This window comes from Triticum urartu, chromosome 6 (assembly GCF_003073215.2).
Source record: "Triticum urartu cultivar G1812 chromosome 6, Tu2.1, whole genome shotgun sequence".
NCBI lineage: Eukaryota > Viridiplantae > Streptophyta > Magnoliopsida > Poales > Poaceae > Triticum > Triticum urartu.
Genome location: NC_053027.1, coordinates 495,314,648 through 495,337,872, shown reverse-complemented (window position 1 = coordinate 495,337,872; position 23,225 = coordinate 495,314,648). Strand labels below are relative to the sequence as shown.

At 48.5% G+C, this 23,225-nt stretch overlaps 1 protein-coding gene across 1 annotated transcript; it reads left to right on the top strand.

The window, feature by feature from the left end:
- The first annotated feature begins 8,251 nt into the window (after window positions 1-8,251).
- Window positions 8,252-12,480, top strand: LOC125514533. The gene is made up of 3 exons (XM_048679873.1): window positions 8,252-9,272; window positions 11,511-11,975; window positions 12,063-12,480. The coding sequence occupies exons 1-3, from the start codon at window positions 8,523-8,525 to the stop codon at window positions 12,084-12,086; spliced, it is 1,239 nt and encodes a 412-aa protein (XP_048535830.1). The 5' UTR covers window positions 8,252-8,522; the 3' UTR covers window positions 12,087-12,480.
- The last annotated feature ends 10,745 nt before the right edge of the window (window positions 12,481-23,225 follow it).

Genomic DNA, 23,225 nt, shown 5'->3' with positions numbered 1-23,225 from the left:
GTCGTTTTACAACGTCGTGACTGGGAAAACCCTGGCGTTACCCAACTTAATTGAAGTACATTCGGACCCCCGATTTCTGTCAATTTAGGTTTGAACCGCCTTTAACTTGCCTACCACCTAAACATATGCATAACATGATAAACCTGACACCAAAAGCCCCGAGACTAAATGCAGTAGAGTTGACACCCCGGTTACAAATCTGGGATAGCAGAATGATGACAAATATAAGGGAACAATGTAGGTTCTGTATGCAAACGATTCACCACAAGATTTTCTAGGATATGATTCAATACAAAATGAATGTATGCTTTACCCCTCATAACGCAAATTTTACACTGAAAAGTTCCTGTTAATCACTGATATGATCTAGGACGGAGTAGGTGTCTGCATAACTTCATGTGTTAAGCACCAAAAGAATCCTGCCGGCACGAGAGAAAGGATCAAAAGAAGTATCATTGTAAAGGTGTCCTGCAATTCTTGATTCTGGTACACAAACCGCGCCACCAAGAGCCAAACCGCCCATGCGATGCCACCTGTGAGTGTAAAACCCTGGGAAATCATGGTGAATCTGTCAGAGCGCATACATAATCGCGCACCACTCGGTGAGATTTACCGGCGCCGATTCCCATCATACATAATACAACGAGCTGAATAACTAGCGAGTAAATTCAGGCATTGAGTATGTTCGGTTCAACCACTGAATATTTGAAACGTCTGTGAACTCTGCAGAGCTATAGTAAGATAAGAGGATCGACCAAGGAAGGAGATGTACTATTACGTACCCTGATGAAGATTGACCAGAATTTTATCTGGGCGGCGGTCTGCCGTGGTGGCCGGCCTTCTTCCATCCCGCGGAAGGAAAGGTCCCCCTGGATCGCTGGAGTTCCCGGCGGCTGCAACAACGGAGCAGAGCGAGATTGGTCGCGTTGACGGGACGATTTCATCAGAAGCAGGTGACTACCGGCTAAAAACGGGAATCCAGCCATGGATGGAGCCCGCCGGCGCCTGACGTCAAGTCGTCAACAGAGGAGATTTTATGGTTTCAGATAGGTCGATGAGGAGTCTTTCTTGTAGAGAGAAGAGAGGTCGTCCTCGGCTTGACTTCATGGTTTCTAGTATAATTGATCTTGTTTCGGCTTTCTTTCTTTTTTTTCAAAATCGGAGGAGTCCAAATGCCTCTATCAATTACAGTAATTAATAATTTCGCATTTTTTACAGTAATTAAGAAGAATATAATTGTCCATCGAATTAACAAAAAATTGAGTGGAAACCGTTACAACAAACACAAGTCACACCCATGCAACATGACCGTGCATGTTGCACCACCGGACGGCATGGCCACCGAGGCACACTAAACACATGCCGCCGAGAAGAAATATGCTGTCGAGGTCGGAACAAGTGTCATCATCATACTTATCTCGTGGCAAGTCACTCAATTTCACCATTGACCCCCCGCCAAAGAAAAAATCACCATAAACAACCATGAAGTGGGTTCTCATCACGAAAGCCACACAAGAATCCACACCGGCCCATGTCAAATAGCCGAACACCCCCGCTAGTAGCTAAGCATCTCTTATTCGAAGGCGAGCAATGGAAGACAAATATGCAATGTCTGTGCGCCGCATAGGATCACCACCACTAGGTGCCCATCACCTGTCATTGTCACTGCCTAGACGACACCACCATAGCCCCTGATTGCACAACAATGAAAAAAAAAGCGCGGAGACCCGCAAACCCACCGGAAACCCGACTACCGTAAACCTTGTCGCGGCTCAAGCACCGCTCAACACCGTAGTAGTTCTTGCACAAGGCACCACGCTAACTCCACGTCGTCCGACGGACACCTGCCAACCGCGATGTCACACACATCGAGTCCTAGGTATGCTCAAGAAGGTCACGTCTTTTTGAGAATACGCACCAAAGGGAAGGGCTACATGGGAGACCACGTTGTCCGACCCTACTGTTGTTGAGGGATTTACATAAGTCCTAGCAGTGGTACTAGAGGGAGTGCGTGGAATTTATAGTCGATGAGACGTCTTGTTAGGAGACCACACATAACACAAAGTCACACGACATACACAGGTTCAGGCCCCCAATGCGGGTAAAAGCCTGACTTCCCCCCCTTAGTATTTTCCTTACACATGTGGAAACACGAAGTGGATGAGGGCAGCGACGCTAGGGTTTTTCCCAAGCAGCTCCTGAAGCGACACATGCAACAGGGTGGTTTTTTCCCCTCATGTTGAACTTTTTCACTTGAACTGTTGGAAATATGCCCTAGAGGCAATAATAAATTGGTTATTATTATATATTTCATTGTTCATGATAATCGTTTATTATCCATGCTAGAATTGTATTGATAGGAAACTCAGATACATGTGTGGATACATAGACAACACCATGTCCCTAGTAAGCCTCTAGTTGACTAGCTCGTTGATCAATAGATGGTTACGGTTTCCTGACCATGGACATTGGATGTCGTTGATAACGGGATCACATCATTAGGAGAATGATGTGATGGACAAGACCCAATCCTAAGCCTAGCACAAAGATCGTGTAGTTCGTATGCTAAAGCTTTTCTAATGTCAAGTATCATTTCCTTAGACCATGAGATTGTGCAACTCCCGGATACCGTAGGAGTGCTTTGGGTGTGCCAAACGTCACAACGTAACTGGGTGGCTATAAAGGTACACTACAGGTATCTCCGAAAGTGTCTGTTGGGTTGGCACGAATCGAGACTGGGATTTGTCACTCCGTGTAAACGGAGAGGTATCTCTGGGCCCACTCGGTAGGACATCATCATAATGTGCACAATGTGACCAAGGAGTTGATCACGGGATGATGTGTTACGGAATGAGTAAAGAGACTTGCCGGTAACGAGATTGAACAAGGTATCGGGATACCGACGATCGAATCTCGGGCAAGTATCGTACCACTGGACAAAGGGAATTGAATACGGGATTGATAGAATCCTCGACATCATGGTTCATCCGATGAGATCATCGTGGATCATGTGGGAGACAACATGGGTATCCAGATCCCGCTGTTGGTTATTGACCGGAGAACGTCTCGGTCATGTCTGCATGGTTCCCGAACCCGTATGGTCTACACACTTAAGGTTCGATGACATTAGGGTTATAGGGAAAGTATGTACGCGGTTACCGAATGTTGTTCGGAGTCCCAGATGAGATCCTGGACGTCACGAGGAGTTACGGAATGGTCCGGAGGTAAAGATTGATATATAGGAAGTATGGTTTTGGCCACCGGAAGTGTTCCGGGCATCACCGGTAGTGTACCGGGACCACCGGAGGGGTCCGGGGGTCCACCAGGTGGGGCCACCAGCCCCGGAGGCATACATGGGCCAATAGTGGGAAGGGACCAGCCCCTAGGTGGGCTGGGGCGCCTCCCCACCAAGGCCCATGCGCCTCAAGAGGAGAGGGGGCAAACCCTAGGCGCAGATGGGCCCTAAGGCCCACCCTAGGTGCGCCCCCCTCTCCCTCCCCTTGGCCGCCTCCCAGATGGGATCTGGGGGCTGCCGCCACCCCTAGGGAGGGAACCCTAGGTGGGGGCACAACCCCTCCCCTCCCCCTATATATACTTGAGGTTTGGGGTTGCCCAACACATGTGATTTGCTCTCCCTGTTGGCGCAGCCATACCCCTCTCCCTCCTCGTCTCTCGTAGTGCTTGGCGAAGCCCTGCTGGAGTCCCGCGCTCCTCCACCACCACCACGCCGTCGTGCTGCTGCTGGATGGAGTCTTCCCCAACCTCTCCTTCTCCCCTTGCTGGATCAAGGCGTAGGAGACGTCACCGGGCTGTACATGTGTTGAACGCGGAGGTGCCATTCGTTCGGCACTAGGATGATCGATGATTTGGATCACGACGAGTACGACTCCATCAACCCCGTTCACTTGAACGCTTCCGCTTAGCGATCTACAATGGTATGTAGATGCACTCTCCTTCCCCTCGTTGCTAGATTACTCCATAGATTGATCTTGGTGATGCGTAGAAAATTTTGAATTTCTGCTACGTTCCCCAACATGAACATCTATGCATAATGTGACAATTAGGCACTGAAGGCATCACTGTTAACTAACATCAAAAGCTCCAAGACAAAATGCAGTAGAGTTGACATGCCCCATTGCAAATCTGAGTACCATGACCTTACCTCCATAAGGGCAACTCTAACCGATCCCCTATCTGGCACTAAGGGAGGATAAATTCGGTTATCCTCCCTTACGCCGCACCTAGCGGATCCCCTAAAATGATTAGTGGAGGATATATTATCCTTCTCCGTCTCAAAAAAACCCGATCTCCCTAAATATCCTCATCGCACGCTCGGCTGAGGAATAGTGGCGCCTCCTCTCTCGCCTCCTCTTTCCTGCCACAGCCGCCTCCACGCCCCGCCGCTGCCACCGATGACCGAACCACCCACCAGAATGGATACCCTGGACCCGCCAGCCACCGTCGCTAGCTTGTCGTCGCCAGAAACGACCCCCGTGCGGTCGCCCGCGCTAAAGAAGAGCTTGGGGATAAACAAAGTCGACCGGGTTCAAGCTCCGGCTCCAACCATGGCAAAGCCTGCCGGGGTGGAAAGCCCTCTTCGGTGACGGTGTGCCGCCCTCCTGCTGCTCCCCCCGCATCTAAACGAGCAAGAAAACCAATGGCGGTGGCACCGTCCCTCGCCGAGGAGGCCACGAAGAGGAAGAAGAAAAAGGCCACAACGGCGTCCCGCCCACGGCTGGCGCCTCGTGCATCGTCTCCAGCGACACCTTCCGGCACTGCTCCGGCGCGTCTGATGGCGGCAGCCGGCAAGAAAGGTCACGACCACCAAGTGTTCGACGTAATGCTTACAAGGTAAAAACTTCAACATTTTGGCCGGACGGTGATTGTTGGTAGCCGATGGTGATGTACTTTGCTTGTTTTGTTGTTGTTGTGCGAAGATGAACACGGCTGAACTTTTAGCATCTTTGGAGTATGTAACATCCCGAGAATCATGCCACAATAATCTCCCCTCTAATCTTGCCAAGTCATCATGTTTCTCAAGCTTAAGTGCCACTTGCTCAAATTCAAACCCAAATTCAAATTTAAACTGAAAGTCAAATTTCTATTTCTTCAAACTGTCCAAAACATGTTCGTTGGGTTGCAAATAATCACTAAGTATTTTTCATCTAGAAACCAATATTATCTTTAATACTAAATTACCCCTGACCTATTTAAATCAGTGCCCAAAACAGCCACTTTAATACATTTGCATTTAAGAAAAAATCAAATGATTTCAAATATTACCCCAACCATTTTATAGCAGTGACAAATATTGCATGATATTTATTGAGCCAAATCCCATATTTTACAAAAGTCATTTTGTACCAAAACAATTAGCAACTGAGAGAGTAAAAAAACAGAAAAAAGAAATTAGAAAGGCCAGAGATGCTCTGCACTGCTGGGCTTCAAGTCAAACAGGACCGACCTAGCCCACCACCGGCACCCTCTTCTACCTCTGTTCATCAGGGGCTCGGTGGCCGCCGTGCAGCTGCCCACGGCCATGGATGGCCACGCGGCGGCCATCCGCACCCCTGCCCCGCCTACAAGTCAACCCAACGTCCCTCCCGAACCCTAGCTCGCCTCCCCTCGCGCCCCCATCTTCCTCTCCCTCTGGATCCACCGGAAAGTATCACAAACCATTTTTTTAGGGTAGTCTAGAGCCTGTTTAAGCCTAGCTACTGGACTCGCCTTTGCCTGAATGTGAAAATAAGAAATTTCAGGACCGAACTCAAAAGAAGTCGAAGAATTTCAACACAGGTTTTAGCTATCTCTTCAGCAACCTACAGTAGGAACCAGCCCCCGTTAGTGGCATACAGTAGATTTCTCATAAGAAAGAACCAGCCACACGAGTTAAAAGTTAAGATTTTTTTTATAGCTGAACCATGAGTTTGCATCTAAACTGGCAAGTGTCGCTGTGTATCCGTAACATAAGTTGTAAATCATCAGTTCCCTTGCTAATGTAGACAAATCTCTACTGTTTTGCCATGTCAAAACCGGCCCTCTAATCAGAGGGCACTGGTAATTTCTATAAACAAGGGGTGTGCAGACTGAGTTGCAGCAACGGAACAACAAACAGTCAATAGATTGTATTCTTTTATTAGCTCATCGGCTCGTGAACTGTTCCGTGGAGTAACATAAATTGTTTCATCAACTTACCAGTGGTAACAAGCTGAAAATCTGAAGAATCATACTAGAATTTTTGCTTTGTATTAGTGATAATTGGTCTAAGAAAATATAGTAACAAAGATTGCAGCAAGGTACCTTACTGTATTGAAATAGTGTCCTTGTGTTCATTTTCTTCCTCTAAGCTCCCTCCTTAATCCTTATGAACCAAGAATTCAGCTCGTGGTACTGCTTGCTGTAAGCAAAGCCTGTAACATGACATAGAAGTATACATATAAACTTGCAGTAGCTACAGTAATCGCTTTGCTGTTCTGTCTTGGCTTAGAAACATGTGGATGATCATGATCAGGTGGAAGCCATTTCAACAGAATACTAGAAGTTTTTTTTTGAAAGATCCAGCAAAATGCTGGCTTGATTCGATTTAGCAAGAAGCAGCGAAAGAACAACATGATAAAGATCCAAAGATCAAAAAAAAAAAAAACGACAGCCCTAATAGCTGCCGAGCTACCCACCATAGACAACACGACTACAAAGTAAAAAGAGCCTGTCCTAGGCTACGCATCACTGCCGCGTCTCTTGACCAATGCCAATATCCTCCGAAGACAGCAGCAGCTCCAACTGGGACTTTCTTTGTCAACGCACCATCTACCCTTGAAGCAGAGTGCAGGCAGATGGTAGAACTCAGTCGGTCCCAGAAAAAGCTTCGTCTTGGACTTATCAGCGATGGCGTACATTGCGCCTGGAGCTTCACCAAAAACAGCGGCGAGCACCGGAGGAGCGCCACATAGAACCTCCAAGCAGTGCCTCAAAGCGTGATGCTCCCAACAGAGGAACGACGTCGGAGACGCCGCCATCACGCCGATCCAGCTCCGGACCTAGGCTTTCGCTCGGAGACACTACCAACCAAGCCCGAGGAAGATGCCGACACACCTTGGTGGCGCCTCCAAGGAGGAAAATGACACCCTCAGGCGCCATCAGCACCGGCTCTTGTTGTGCAGGACCTTCGTCCGTATCGTCGCACACCTCCGCTCAAGCCCTTGGGAGCTCGTCCATATCCGACTCACACCGCCGCCGCCGCAGCACCTTGTTGTTGAAGTCGTGAAGGTATGGTCCACCTCCCCACGGCGAGCATGCAGAGGCCAGAACGGGCCCTGCATCCCGCATCTACCACGGCTGGAGCCTCCCTGCTCCAGCAAGCGCAGCCCTCCCAGATCCAGCGCGGCCCGTCAGTGCCCTCGACGCCCTTCACTCGTCGACCTCTGCGGCGCCCACCTCCGTGCCAGGCCAGGAGCAGCACGGGGCGGAGCTCGGGCCCTCGTGGCGGCAGCACGCCAGATCCGCGCCACTGCCACCGCCGGACCGCTGCCCAGCCCTCCGCCGGCCAGATCCGCACCGGCCCTCCTCCCCGCGCCCTCCTCCTCCTTCACCGCGACCCCTCTCGGCGCCCTCCTCCTCCACCTCGCCATCTCCCTGGCGTCGCACCAGATCCGCTCACGAGGACGCACCGCTCGTCGCCGCAAGCCGCGGAAACAACCGCCCACCGCCCGACGAAGCCTCCTCCAGCAGCCAACCATAGAACGCCTCCGACCCGAGGAGATCCGCCGTCGGGCCGCGCCCCGCCGCGAAGCCGGCCGTCCCGCGCCGTCCTGGCGCCTCGCGGGGAGGGGAAGGGCCCCGCCGCCGCCGACGTACGCGCGGGCTTTGCCCGGCGCCGTCCCCTGGCGGCGGCGAGGGAGGGGGGCGAGGATGGAAGAGGGCTGCGGCGGCGGGCTGTGTTTTTCGCCCGACCGCTCGCGGGAGCGGACGAGCGACTCAGCCTAGAATACTAGGGGCCAGTTCTTTTGGCGGCTTAAAAAATAAGCCACCTCCTCCCTAGTTTTTGTCATAAGCCCCCTTCCTTATTTATTGGGGTTTCTGAACTAGTTATGAGATTACTAATCTAAAAGCCTCCATAAATTTTGGGAGCGGCTTATTTTTTAAGCTGGGAGAGGCAGCTTATTTTTTAAGCCGCCCAAACAAACTGGCCCTAAAAGTTGCGTCAGTATGCAGGCGAAACAACATACCCAAAATCATACTAGCAAGCAAACCAATCCCTGAGCCCCTCAACGGGCCTCGATTCCATCCAACAACATCAAACAAACAGGCTGAAGCCCCGCCTTTCACCTCACCAATTCTCTCCTCCCCTCCCCCTCCGGCAAGAGCCGAGCGACCACCTGATAAATCCTCCCGCCCCCGTCAAGAACCCAGTAACCGCTCTCCTCATCATCCCCTTCCCCCCTCCGCCCACCGCAGCAAGAAACCAACAACTTGCCGCCATCTTCCCCTCCCTGCCCCCCCACCCATCCCCGCGAGGCCGCGAGATGGACGACGTGCAGCGGAAGGAGGCGCTGCTCCTCGCGGTGGGGGTCCTGACGGGAGGCGCCGCGGATTTCGCCATCGCCATGCCCAAGGAAGCCCTGCGCGCCGCAGCCAGGCACCTGGCCCAGCTTGCTCTAGATATAGCAGCTTGTGCAGATGCCTCTGGCTTCGACACCTCCGACCTGCGCGCCGCCGCCAAGGCGCTGTTGCAGGCAGAGGCGGGCAGCAGGTCAGACGCCATCAGCGACCTGGTACGAGAGTGCCTCAGGTTGGACGGGATAGTGGCCATGCGAGATGCGGCTGCCGCGGACGACCTCCGGCGAGGCGTCCTGGACGTGGCACTGGCCGGGGGGACCCTGCTCCGTCTCCGCGTCCTCCCCGCGCGCGGGTTGGACTTCTTGCTCGCCGCCGCCGAGGGCGGCGCGGGGGGCGAGGTCCCCGAGGCTGATGCGGACGCCCGCGCAGCGCAGGCGGAGCTCGCGAGGGAGAGGGAGGCGGAGCTCCGGAGGAAGAGGGAGGCCGAGCTCAAGAGGGAGGCCCATGAGCCCACCACGGCGGCGACGACATGGTGGCGGCGGCTCGCGTGTCGGTTCTCCAGCGCGAGGGCGACGGGATCCTGGTGGCGGCTCGCCAGTTGGTTCCCCAAGGAGACGAGCGGCGTCAACGAGGATGACCCCGAAGCTCCGCTGATAGCACGCAGGCAGCCTGACCCCAGCCCCGGCCCCGGCCCCAGCCCCAGCCCCTCCCCCTCGGTGAGTTGTTGTCGAGTCTTGACGATGACTTGATAAGGAATCTACCAATGTGAATGCATACACAAATCCAACATCATAAAAGTGAGCTCAGATTATATTGGCCCAATATGCAACATAGTTTAATAGCTTCCTTTGGTCTTATACAGCTGTTTCTGTTGATATGTCAGCATGAAGTCAATTACAGTATATATCTGTAGCTAGATATATGAATAGTGGATATCAGTTGCATCTACAATAACTTGGCATTATATATTGCCATTTCTCAGATTATGATTCCAGTTTTTGCATAATTTTGAGATGATGGCTTGTGCACGGCTCTTGACATATATGGTTCTACTGTTGCACGTCATGTTCACATTCAGGTTTATACCCATTAAAATAATTTGCATTAGTGCTCAACAATGCAAGACTTGTAGCTTTAGGAACATAAACTTCCTTTTTTCAGATAAATGTGAACTTCCTGTTAGAGTTGAATTTTGTGCAAGAGTGGAACATGCTTTTTTCAGGGGAGCAAAGAGTAGAAGATGCTGTTCGTTAGAGGATAGAATATTGCAACGTTCCCTGTCTGTATTTTGCATCTAATAAAATAAAGTCAACTATATTTCTATCACAAGATATATGAATAGTGGATTTCAGTTGGTTGTACAATAGCATGGCATTATCCATTGCCATTTCTCAGATTATGGTTCCAGTTTTTGCATAGTTTTGAGATGATGGTTTGTGCACCGCTCTTGACATATGTAGTTTTAGTGTTGCGCGTCATGTTCACATTCAGGTTTACCCATTAAAATAATTTGCATTAGTGCTCAACAATGCAAGAGTTGTAGATTTAGGAACGTGAACTTCCTTTTTTCAGATAAATGTGAACTTCCTATTAGAGTTGAATTTTGTGCAAGAGTGGAACATGCTTTTTTCAGGGGAGCAAAGAGTAGAAGATGCTGTTCGTTAGAGGATAGAATATTGCAACGTTCCCTGTCTGTATTTTGCATCTAATAATAAAATAAAGTCAACTATATTTCTATCACAAGATATATGAATGGTGGATATCAGTTGCTTGTACAATAACATGGCATTATCTATTGCCATTTCTCAGATTATGGTTCCAGTTTTTGCATAGTTTTGAGATGATGGTTTGTGCACCGCTCTTGACATATGTAGTTTTAGTGTTGCGCTTCATGTTCACATTCAGGTTTACGCATTAAAATAATTTGCATTAGTGCTCAACAATGCAAGAGTTGTAGATTTAGGAACGTGAAATTCCCTTTTTCAGATAAATGTGAACTTCCTGTTAGAGTTGAATTTTGTGCAAGAGTGGAACATGCTTTTTTCAGGGGAGCAAAGAGTAGAAGATGCTGTTCGTTAGAGGATAGAATATTGCAACGTTCCCTGTCTGTCTTTTGCATCTAATAAAATAAAGTCAACTATATTTCTATCACAAGATATATGAATAGTGGATATCAGTTGCTTGTACAATAGCATGGCATTATCTATTGCCATTTCTCAGATTATGGTTCCAGTTTTTGCATAGTTTTGAGATGATGGTTTGTGCACCGCTCTTGACATATGTAGTTTTAGTGTTGCGCGTCATGTTCACATTCAGGTTTACCCATTAAAATAATTTGCATTAGTGCTCAACAATGCAAGAGTTGTAGCTTTAGGAACGTGAACTTCATTTTTTCAGATAAGCGTGAACTTCCTATTAGAGTTGAATTTTGTAAGAGTGGAAGATGCTTTTTTCAGGGGAGCAAAGTGTAGAAGATGCTGTTCATTAGAGGATAGACTATTGCAATGTTTCCTCTGTCTATCTTTTGCATCTAATCATGATGTGATAAGGAAACTGTCATGAAATTATTTATATCAATATATTGGTTATGATTTAGTTTTAACATATCTCCCCATCACATCTATCATCACATTATAATTCAGATTGTTAGAATTTTACCAAATATTTCTACCAAGCAAGTTTTCTCGAACATTTTACGAATTTCTTCCCTCAAGATGGACGCACCTTCATGGTCTAGTTCATATGATGATGGAATGCTAGTAGCAGAAAATTCCGAACAGCTGGTGTATGATCAGTGTTTGTGTGTCAAGTTCCGCTTTGGTTCGTAGTATTTTTGGTCTTAAAAAGAAACTCCAAGCTAGTGTAGCAGTAGATGTTTCTTTTGAGGGTCACTCTGAAGTATATTGGATAATCAGCTGGACTAATATTGCCATATTGGCGTTGATTTTGAGCAGGACTGCTCGCCGCCATGGGGCAACTGGCTCACCATCCAGACCTTCTCACTCGGCGGGTCCCTGTGCCTGCTCCCTTACATGGGTCCGGCTGCGCTGCTGAGTGACGCTGCCCACTATGATAATGATTACAGATGGTGGGTTCAGCTTGCTTTTCAGATATGGTGGTGCCTGGTTATCGTGGGCGTGCCCTGCGCCTTGTGTTGCCGGTCAAGGATCGAGCGAATCTACGCCCGTATTTCCGCCCACCTCGGAATGCTGGGTATGTATATTTTCCTCTCCTCTTCTTGTCTCACTGCCACAAATGAAGATTGTTTGTTTGGGAGTAATGGTTTTGTTACTGTTAAAACTGGTATTACTGTGAACGCCCTTTTCTTCTGTCATTGGATGCTGGCCGCCGTTGCCACGAAGCTGATGAAGATCTTTCTGGGTGGTGCCGTTGCCTATTTCCTGTTCTATTGGATACGGGTATAACTTTCTCTTCCTACTACTTATTTGTCAGTAGGCTTGCAGAATTGAATTGGTATAACTCTTATACATGGATTCCAATTGCAGTGTTGTTGGGTGGGAGAGATCTGAACAAGCAGTAAACGGCAGCAAATTGTTGGAAGCGTCGGCAGCAGAACGATCCGATGGAGGTTCAGTAACATGGCGGCAAGCAAGTTGAAAGCTTCCTGCTTGTCACGAATGTGTGAAACCGATAGTAACAAACTAATATAGTGCTATGATTTTCAACAAATATAGATATGGGGGTGAAAGGCATGATGCAATCTGTTGTGCTACACTACATGGATGGAATTGTAAATTGTTGAACAGATGATTGTAAAGTGTAGCGAAAAACTTGATAATTTTGTAGGTTAGAAGTTCAGGAATGAGGATGAACTTGATTTCTGCATGTGAACAGATCATGAATCACTATCTTGTCCTCATTGCTGGGTACGTTTACAGATTATTAGGCCCGCAGACTTGATAATTTCGGACTTATGGCCATGGAAACTTTTGCCTCAACTGTTTTCCTGCTCAACGCAAGGAAGCTATAACTGCTTACTCATTTTTCCCTCTGTTTTTTTTGAAGATTATTCATTTTTCCCTTTGTTATTCGAGATCCTCGATCTTTGTCTAACTTTGAACTTCTTTTTAACCCGAGTCCAAACACCTATATCAATTGATGAAGAAAAAAAGATATACGGGTATAACTTTCTCTTCCTACTGCTTATTGTAGGCTTGCAGAACTGAATTGGTACTAGAAGCGGTCTGCGCGCCTTGTCGCGCCGCTTTTCGTTGTAGGCCACTCTTTTTACCAAAGGTTTTGGTTGGAATTGTTTCAATTTGGCCATGACAATGGGTGCGGTTGCCAACAACACTGACATGTCAGCATATGAAGCAGAAGTAATGCTCCTACTTATGACTATGGTACACATGTATAAGGTACTCCCTCTGTATCAAAATATAAGACGTTTTTGCAATTCAGAACTGCAAAAACGTCTTATATTTTGATATAGAGGGAGTACCTTCAAACAAACCTCTGAGTCATGGCATATTCCTTTATTCAAATAGAGTTTCTTTTACTGGTTCAAACAGAATATCGAACATGAGTTTTTGCTTATTGAATATTGCATTGTAGTGCCCGCTCCTAGGTCGCTCCCGCGAACACACCGCTCCTAGGGTTCCCTCGCCGCCGCCGGCGGCTCCCCCGCGCGGGGCCGCCGCCGCTAGCCGGAGCCCGCTCCCCTACCCCTCCCGTCCCTTCCTCGTACCCCGCGTCGCCTCCCCGAGCGGGGTGACTGGGGCCCCTTCGCCGCTCCTCCCCAGCAATCCTCCCCCGCCCCTGCCTCCTCCCGCCACCGCCAGCGAGCACCGCCGGGCCTCGGCCGCGAGGTGCTGGTGGCGGCAGGCCTGCCCTTCCCCGCGCGCGGCTCCCTCCTGCTCGGACGGTGGTGGCCGGCGGCGGTGCTCCTCGGCCGGCATCGATGCGGCCCGTCGGTGGTGGTGCCGCGGGCCTGGTGGCTCTGGACGCGGCGGTGCGGCCGTTGGCCATGGGGCGACGCGGTGGCGCTGTGGCTGGCGGCGCCTGTCCAGCCCTGATCTGGGCTCGTTTGGGCCCATCTGGGTTGGGGCGGGCCGAAGGCTTGGTGCTCGGCGCGACGTTCCTTGGTGGTGACGTGGTGGCGGCGGTCTTGGGTGGTAAGGACTTCGTTGGCCAGGGTGCTGCAGTGTGGTGATAGGACTGTCCGGGTCCACGTGGGCCCAGCCGGGTCATCGAGGCCTGGCAAGTCCTCGTCGCCGCGTCCGGTCGGCTCCGCTGCAGCGGTGGAAGCTGTCCCCTCCTTCCAGTCGAGTTGTGGTCGCTTCCGTGGCTGGTGTCTCCTCTTCCTCTCCAAGCCTCGTGTTGCTTGGGGCGCGGCGCTTCGGGATGCTGGGAGCGTGGTGGTACTTCTTTGGAGGATGCAGCGGTTGCCAGTCTTCCTTTCTTCGTTGATCTGCCGATGTCGGCATTTATTTCTCTTTCTTCTTCTTGTTTTTCTTTTGGGCTTATCTGTGCTGCGGCCCCAGCAAGTTGGATGTATCGGGTGTTTGCTTTATAATATAAAGCGGGGGAACCCTTTATCGTCAATATTGCATTGTAGTATGCTCGGCAGATATATCTATACTTCGAATATCCACAAAAGAACGAAAACAAACTTTCATGCTTTGCTATCTCCCTTCTGCAACTAAAATAAATATCTACCAAAAAAACCCATTTTTCCATTGTCAGTTTGTAACAGGTTCACCTACAAGAAGGAAACTGCACATGACCCTCAACAAATAAAAAAGAGAACACCAATTCCTAAACCAAAACTATTTAGAGATCCATCATTCCTGGTACATAGAAATTATACCTAACATGCGATGAGTGACTTGCATCAGAGTGACAACTTTCTGCCCTCCTTACAGACTTTGTTGGACTTCAGCTTAACTTACAAAATAGAAAGTAGCTAGGCTTTCCTGTTGCTCTAACCAATGCAACCAGAATACCGATCTAATGAAAAAGACTAGGCAATACATTTATACGTCAACAGTTACATCTTAATGACCCAAAAAATCAAAAATGACGATTAGGCACCCAAAGGTATCACCGTTCCCTAACATCAAAGGCTATAAAGACTAAATGCAATCCCCTGTTGCAAATCTGAAAACCATGACCGTAACTGCATAAGATAGCACATCGACGACAAATATAATGAACAATGTACGTCCTTTATGCAAAGGATTCACTACAAAATGACAGTATTGCTTCCATATAACGCAACGGAAATTCGTGCTGATTGCTGATATGCTCTAGGTTGGAGTAGGTGTCTACAGTTCTTCGTGTGTTACCGCAAAAAAGAATACTCCCGGCACGAGAGAAATGATCAAACAAATTATCATTGTAATGTTGTCCTGCATTTCTTTATCCTGGTACACAAATCGCATCATCAAGAGCGAAACCACCATTGCCAAGCTATACGTAGCAGCCATACCCTGGGAAATCATAGTAAACCTGTCAGACCAGCATAATCGCGCACCACTCTTGGCATTCAGAGGAGACAGGCAAGCTGAATAACTGCTGAGTAAATTCAGGCGGGGGGCACTAAACATCTGAAGCATCTAACAATTGCAACCAAGCAATAGACCTAGTATTAGATAAGCGGATCATCAAGGAAGGAGATGTAGTACGTACCCTAAGGAAGATTGCCCCGAATCTCTTCTGGGCGGCGGTTAGTTGGGTCGGCGGTGGCTGTCGGCCTTCTTCCATCCCGCGGAAGGAAAGGTCCTCCTGGATCGCTGGAGTTCCCGGCGGTTGCAACAACGGAGCAGAGCGAGATTGGTTGCGTTGACGGGACGATTTCATCATAAGCAGGTGACGACCGGCTAAGAAGGACGGGAATCCGGCCATGGATGGAACGCGCCGGCGCCTGACGACAAGAGAGGAGATCGATCAACGTGAAACCTAAAGCGCGGCCAAGGCAGGCAGTAGAGAGAGGTCGTCCTCGGCTTTGACTCTGTATATGGTTTCCGTTGTTTCCGTCCGACCCCGCGAACGTCAGCCCAGCCAGGCCAGCCTACTGGCCCAACACAAATTCGTTTCGCAGAAAGAAAAGTAAAAAATATCCAAGAAAAAATTAATATACAATACAGAAAATTTATAAAATGCGGTAAGTTTTACTGTGGCAGTGTACATAAATTATAGCATGAGTTTGCAACATGATTGAAAAAATTTATACAATCGTAGAAAAGAAATTGTGAGCAGCAAAAACTTGACATGTTTATGACATTTACCATGGTTCAAAAATTGAAGGAGAAAGAAACTGCCATGATTTCGTCAACAAATTTGCCATGGTTTTGGGACAAATGTGCCATTGTGTATTTGGCAAATATCACGAGAGTAGAAGCTCAAATGTTGAAGCTCAAAGCTAGGTGATCATTGGCTTTGAATTATGGTCATCATCTTCGGGACAGCCTTATAATCCCATCTGTATCCCCCAAGATTTCTGGTATATGTACTAGTGTACTGCTAATGCCCGAGTAAGGACTTGAATAATGAGAGCCCAGCTTGATCAATCCTGGAATTAGTACACACCAACCTCAGTCCCGTAGCCCATGTATATGCACCATGTGATCTGCCGCCCTAATGCCAACGATAAGATCAATCGATTGATCCTCTTCTCTAAGTGTGTCTGACTAGGCTGTTGACGAGACCTCGTTGTAGAAGACTATAGGATGCAACTCAATTGTATTTCATCGGAGTCGGTTACAATATATACAGGTGGTGTCTTGCGTGACAAGCGAACTAACCCTACAATATCTCTAGAGATCAACCTATACAAGGCTAGAGATAATAGGATAATCAGTCGAAAATAAATACAAAGATATCACGTTTCAACACCCCCCCTCCCCCCGCAGTCGAAGCGTCGGCGTCAGCGATGCAAAGACTGGAACGGAACTCCTGGAATGCAGTGGTAGGCAATCCCTTGGTCATGATGTCGGCAAACTGTTGGGTGGTCGGTACATGAAGAACACAAAGCTGACCCAACAGCACCTTCTCGCGCACAAAGTGAACGTCAAGCTCAATGTGTTTGGTGCGCTTGTGCTGCACCAGATTAGCCGCGAGATAGGTGGCCGACACGTTGTCACAGAAGACCACAGTAGCTTTCGGAAGAGAAATCCGAAGCTCACCAATAAGGTGACGAAGCCAACAAGTCTCCGCAACGACGTTCGCAGCAGCTCGGTACTCGGCCTCAACACTCGAACGGGAGACAGTAGGCTGCCGTTTAGAGGACCAGGAGACAAGAGAGTCACCGAAGAAGACGCAATAGCCAGACGTGGAATGTCGAGTGTCGGGACAGTCAGCCCAATCCGCTTCTTTATAAGCAATGAGCTCAGTCGAGGCGGATGCACGGAGACGAAGACCGTAGGTCGGGGTGCCACGAATGTACCGAAGAATGTGCTTGACTAAAGACCAGTGAACATCACGGGGTGAGTGCACATGCAAGCAAACTTGCTGCACCGCAAACTGGATGTCTGGTCTGGTGAGCGTAAGGTACTGAAGGGCACCCACAATGGTGCGGTAAAGAGCGGCGTCAGTAGCAGGCTAGCCAGCGGTGGCGGAGAGCTTCGGCTTGGCCTCAGCAGGTGTGGCGGCTGGCTTGCATTCAGTCATGTCGGTACGGTCCAGAAGATCAAGAGCGTACTGGCCCTGATGCAGAAAGAACCCGGTGGCATCGCGTCGCACATTAAAGCTGAGGAAGAAGTGCAACGCGCCGAGATCCTTGAGCCGAAACGCAGAGCCGAGACGACCAATGATGTCGCGAAGAAGATCCGCTCAGGAGGAAGTGATGACAATGTCATCAACATAGAGCAGAAGCATAGCCACATGATCAACCCGATGCAGCACGAACATCGACGTGTCAGAGGTGGTGCTGCGAAACCCGAGAAGGCCAAGGAACGCGGCGATGCGCTGGTACCAGGCGTGCGGAGCCTGTTTGAGGCCATATAATGACCGTGACAACAGGCAGACATCATTCGGTCGCTGAGGGTCAATGAACCCGGTCAGCTGCTGATAGAGAACTCGCTCTTGAAGATGGCTGTACAAAAAAGCATTGTTGATGTCGAGCTGATGTACGGGCCAGCGGCGAGAGGCGGCCAGCTAAAGAACCACATGAATCATGGCGGGTTTGATGACCGGAGAGAAAGTCTCAGAGAAGTCAACGCCGGCACGTTTTGCAAATCCACGGACAACTTGGCGAGCCTTGTACCTATCGAGAGAACCGTCCGAGAGGAGTTTGTGACGAAAAACCCACTTTCCCAAAATGGCGTTCGCTCCAGGGGGACGAGGAACAAGGGTCCAAGTCCGGTTGGCGACAAGAGCGTCGTACTCAGCGCGCATAGCGGCGGTCCAATGCGGATCACTCAACGCAGAACGCACCGATCGCAGAATCGAAGAGAGGGTCGTGACGCTGAGGTTGTGGTAGCGCGGATTCGGCTGGCACACCCCGGCCTTAGCGCGCGTCACCATGTGGTGGTGAGGCGGCGGGGGAGGCGGGCGTGGACCACGGCGAGGGGCCACAACAGCCGGCTCGGATGATGATGACAACGTAGGCGAGGCCATGGGTGTTGGTGTCGAGGGCGTCGTCGAGGCGTGATAAGGCGACAAGTGCGCCGACGGGGCCGAGAGAGTCGGCTCCTCCTGAGCCAATGGGGAGCCAGAGGGCCCGGTCGTAGACGGGGATGATGGCGCAGACGGGGCCGAGGGGGTCGGCTCCTCCTGAGCTGACAAGGCCCTAGAGGGCCCGGCTGGGGGCGCGCCCGGCTCCTCCAGAGCCGAGAGGCAGGGGCCCGGCGAGGCCTGGGAGGCCGGATCCTCTAGAGCTAAAAGGCGGGGGCCCGGCGTGGCCTGGAAGGCTGTCTCCTCCTAAGTCAGCGAAGGGATCGCCAAGGGCAGCGAAGCAGCGGATGACGAGGCCACAACCGTGCCCGAGCGATGGGGTTGAGGAAGCGCAAGGGCTCCACGAGTCCGTCGAGGAGAGGCGTCCAGACATGACGAGGGATGCGACGCTGCCTGCTGAAACGGAAAAACAACCCCATCAAAATAAACGTGCCGAGACACGATCACACGATGGGACTCCGGGTCGTAGCAACGGAAGCCTTTTGTGTTGGGTTGGTAACCAAGAAAAACACAAGTGATGGAGCGGGCGCCAGCTTATGTGGTGTCGTGGCAGTGATATTAGGATAACAAAGGCAACCGAAGACATGGAGATCATCATATGACGGAGGTGACCCGGATAAGAGATAATGAGGGGTGTAGTTCCATCAGGGTTTACAAGGCCGGATGTTAAGCAGAAGGGTAGCTGTTGAAGGAAATATGCCCTAGAGGCAATAATAAAGTTATTATTTATTTCCTTATTTCATGATAAATGTTTATTATTCATGCTAGAATTGTATTAACCGGAAACATGGTACATGTGTGAATACATAGACAAACAGAATGTCACTAGTATGCCTCTACTTGACTAGCTCGTTGATCAAAGATGGTTATGTTTCCTAACCATAGACATGAGTTGTCATTTGATTAACGGGATCGAGAATGATCTGATTGACATGACCCATTCCATTAGCTTAGCACCCGATCGTTTAGTATGTTGCTATTGCTTTCTTCATGACTTATACATGTTCCTATGACTATGAGATTATGCAACTCCCGTTTACCGGAGGAACACTTTGTGTGCTACCAAACTTCACAACTTAACTGGGTGATTATAAAGGTGCTCTACAGGTGTCTCCGAAGGTACTTGTTGAGTTGGCGTATTTCGAGATTAGGATTTGTCACTCCGATTGTCGGAGAGGTATCTCTGGGCCCACTCGGTAATGCACATCACTATAAGCCTTGCAAGCATTGTAACTAATGAGTTAGTTGCGGGATGATGTATTACGGAACGAGTAAAGAGACTTGTTGGTAACGAGATTGAACTAGGTATTGAGATTCCGATGATCGAATCTCGGGCAAGTAACATACCAATGACAAAGGGAACAACGTATGTTGTTATGCGGTTCGACCGATAAAGATCTTCGTAGAATATGTAGGAGCCAATATGGGCATCCAGGTTCCGCTATTGGTTATTGACCAGAGAAGTGTCTCGATCATGTCTACATAGTTCTCGAACCCATATGTTCCACACGCTTAACGTTCGTTGACAATATAGTATTTATGAGTTATGTTTGTTGGTAACCGAATGTTGTTCGGAGTTCCGGATAAGATCACGGACATGACGAGGAACTCCGGAATGGTCCGGAGATAAAGTTTGATATATGGGATAATAGTGTTTGGTCTCCGAAAGGGTTCCGGAATTCACCGGAAGGGTTCCGGATGTTTCCCTAAATGTTTGGGTACGAGAACACTTTATTTGGGCCAAAGGGGAAAGCCCACAAGGTTTTTGGAAAGCGCAAAAGGAAGTTTTGCAGAGTCTAGGGGCCAGACGCCAGGGTCCCTGGCGTCTGGGGCCAGACGCCGGGAACCCTGGCGTCTGGCCCTAGATTCCGAGAAGGACACTTGCCTTTTGGGTGAAACCGACTTTGTGGAGGCTTTTACTCCAAGTTTCGACCCCAAGGCTCAACATATAAATAGAGGGGTAGGGCTAGCACCCAAGACACATCAAGAAACACCAAGCTGTGTGCCGGCTACCCCGTCCCCTCTAGTTTATCCTCCGTCATAGTTTTCGTAGTGCTTAGGCGAAGCCCTGTGGAGATTGTTCTTCACCAACACTGTCACCACGCCGTCGTGCTGCCGGAACAAATCTACTACTTCGCCCCGCTTGCTGGATCGAGAAGGCGAGGACGTCATCGAGCTGAATGTGTGCTGAAAGCGGAGGTGCCGTACATTCGGTACTTGATCGGGACGGATCGTGAAGGTGTACGACTACATCAACCGCGTTGATAAAACGCTTCCGCTTTCAGTCTACGAGGGTACGTAGACATACCCTCCCCTCTCGTTGCTATGCATCACCATGATCCTGTGTGTGCGTAGGATTTTTTTTAAATTACTACGTTCCCCAACAGTGGCATCCGAGCCAGGTTTTATGCGTAGATGTTATATGCACGAGTAGAACACAAGTGAGTTGTGGGTGATACAAGTCATACTGCTTACCGGCATGTCATACTTTGGTTCGGCGGTATTGTTGGATAAAGCGGCCTGGACCGACATTACGCTTAAGCGAGACTGGTTCTACCGACGTGCTTTGCACATAGGTGGCTGGCGGGTGTCAGTTTCTCCAACTTTAGTTGAACCAAGTGTGGTACGCCCGGTCCTTGAGAAGGTTAAAACAGCACTAACTTGACGAACTATCGTTGTGGTTTTGATGCGTAGGTAAGAACAGTTCTTGCTTAGCCCGTAGCAGCCACGTAAAACTTGCACCAACAAAGTAGAGGACGTCTAACTTGTTTTTGCAGGGCATGTTGTGATGTGATATGGTTAAGACATGATGCTATATTTTATTGTATGAGATGATCATGTTTTGTAACCGAGTTATCGGCAACTGGCAGGAGCCATATGGTTGTCGCTTATTGTATGCAATACAATTGCCCTGTAATGCTTTACTTTATCACTAAGCGGTAGCGATAGTCGTAGAAGCAATAGTTGGCGAGATGACAACGATGCTACAATGGAGATCAGGGTGTCACGCCGGTGACGATGGTGATCATGACGGTGCTTTAGATATGGAGATCACAAGCACAAGATGATGATGGCCATATCATATCACTTATATTGATTGCATGTGATGTTCTTTTATGCATCTTATTTTGCTTTGATTGACGGTAGCATTATAAGATGATCTCTCACTAAATTTCAAGATAAAAGTGTTCTCCTTGAGTATGCACCGTTGCCAAAGTTCGTCATGCCCAGACACCACGTGATGATTGGGTGTGATAAGCTCTACGTCCATCTACAACGGGTGCAAGCCAGTTTTGCACACGTAGAATACTCAGGTTAAACTTGACAAGCCTAGCATATGCAGATATGGCCTCGAAACACTGAGACCGAAAGGTCGAGCGTGAATCATATAGTAGATATGATCAACATAGTGATGTTCACCATTGAAAACTACTCCACTTCACGTGATGATCGGTTATGGTTTAGTTGATTTGGATCACGTGATCACTTAGATGATTAGAGGGATGTCTATCTAAGTGGGAGTTCTTAATTAATTTGATTAATTGAACTTTAATTTATCATGAATTTAGTCCTGGTAGTATTAGCATATCTATGTTGTAGATCAATAGCTCGTATTTAGGTCCCCTATTTTATTTTTGATATGTTCCTAGAGAAAACTAAGTTGAAAGATGTTAGTAGCAATGATGCGGATTGGATCCGTGATCTGAGGATTATCCTCATTGCTGCACAGAAGAATTATGTCCTTGATGCACCGCTAGGTGACAGACCTATTGCAGGAGCAGATGCAGACGTTATGAACGTTTGGCTAGCTCAATATGATGACTACTTGATAGTTTAGTGCACCATGCTTAATAGCTTAGAATCGGAACTTCAAAGACGTTTTGAACGTCATGGACCATATGAGATGTTCCAAGAGTTGAAGTTAATATTTCAAGCAAATACCCGAGTTGAGAGATATAAAGTCTCCAACAAGTTCTATAGCTAAAAGATGGAGGAGAATAGCTCAAGCAGTGAGCATGTGCTCAGATTGTCTGGGTACTACAATCGCTTGAATCAAGTGGGAGTTAATCTTCCAGATAAAATAGTGATTGACATAATTCTCTAGTCACCATCACCAAGTTAGTAGAACTTCGTGATGAACTATAGTATGCAAGGGATGACGAAAACGATTCCCGAGCTTTTCATGATGATGAAATCGATGAAGGTAGAAATCAAGAAAAGCATCAAGTGTTGATGGTTGACAAGACCACTAGTTTTCAAAAAAAGGGCAAAGGGAAGAAGGGAAACTTCAAGAAGAATGTCAAGTTGCTGCTCAAGTGAAGAAGCCCAATTCTAGACCTAAGCCTGAGACTAAGTGCTTCTACTACAAAGGTACTGGTCAGTGGAAGCAAAACTGACCCAAGTATTTGGCGGATAAGAAGGATGGCAAAGTGAACAAAGGTATATTTGATATACATGTTATTGATGTGTACTTTCCTAGTGTTTATAGCAACCCCTCAGTATTTTATACTAGTTCAGTTGCTGTGATTAGTAACTCGAAACGGGAGTTGCAGAATGAACAGAGACTAGTTAAGGGTGAAGTGACGATGTGTGTTGGAAGTGGTTCCAAGATTGATATGATCATCATCGCACACTCCCTATACTTTCGGGATTAGTGTTAAACCTAAATAAATGTTATTTGGTGTTTGCGTTGAGCATGAATATGATTTGATCATGTTTATTGCAATACTATTATTCATTTAAGTTAGAGAATAATTGTTGTTCTGTTTACATGAATAAAACCTTCTATGGTTATACACCCAATGAAATTGGTTTGTTGGATCTCGATCGTAGTGATACACATATTCATAATATTAAAGCCAAAAGACGCAAAGTTAATAATGATAGTGCAACTTATTTGTGGCACTGCCGTTTAGGTCATATCGGTGTAAAGTGCATGAAGAAACTCCATGCTGATGGGCTTTTGGAATCACTTGATTATGAATCAGTTGATGCTTGCGAACCATGCCTCATGGGCAAGATGACTAAGACTC

Bases quoted from the DNA above. Each gene is read 5' to 3' on its own strand.
- LOC125514533 (XM_048679873.1), top strand. From the start codon at position 8,523: ATGGACGACGTGCAGCGGAAGGAGGCGCTGCTCCTCGCGGTGGGGGTC. The intron at 9,273-11,510 runs GTGAGTTGTTGT...GATTTTGAGCAG, and splicing joins GCCCCAGCCCCTCCCCCTCG to GACTGCTCGCCGCCATGGGG. The intron at 11,976-12,062 runs GTATAACTTTCT...TTCCAATTGCAG, and splicing joins TCCTGTTCTATTGGATACGG to TGTTGTTGGGTGGGAGAGAT.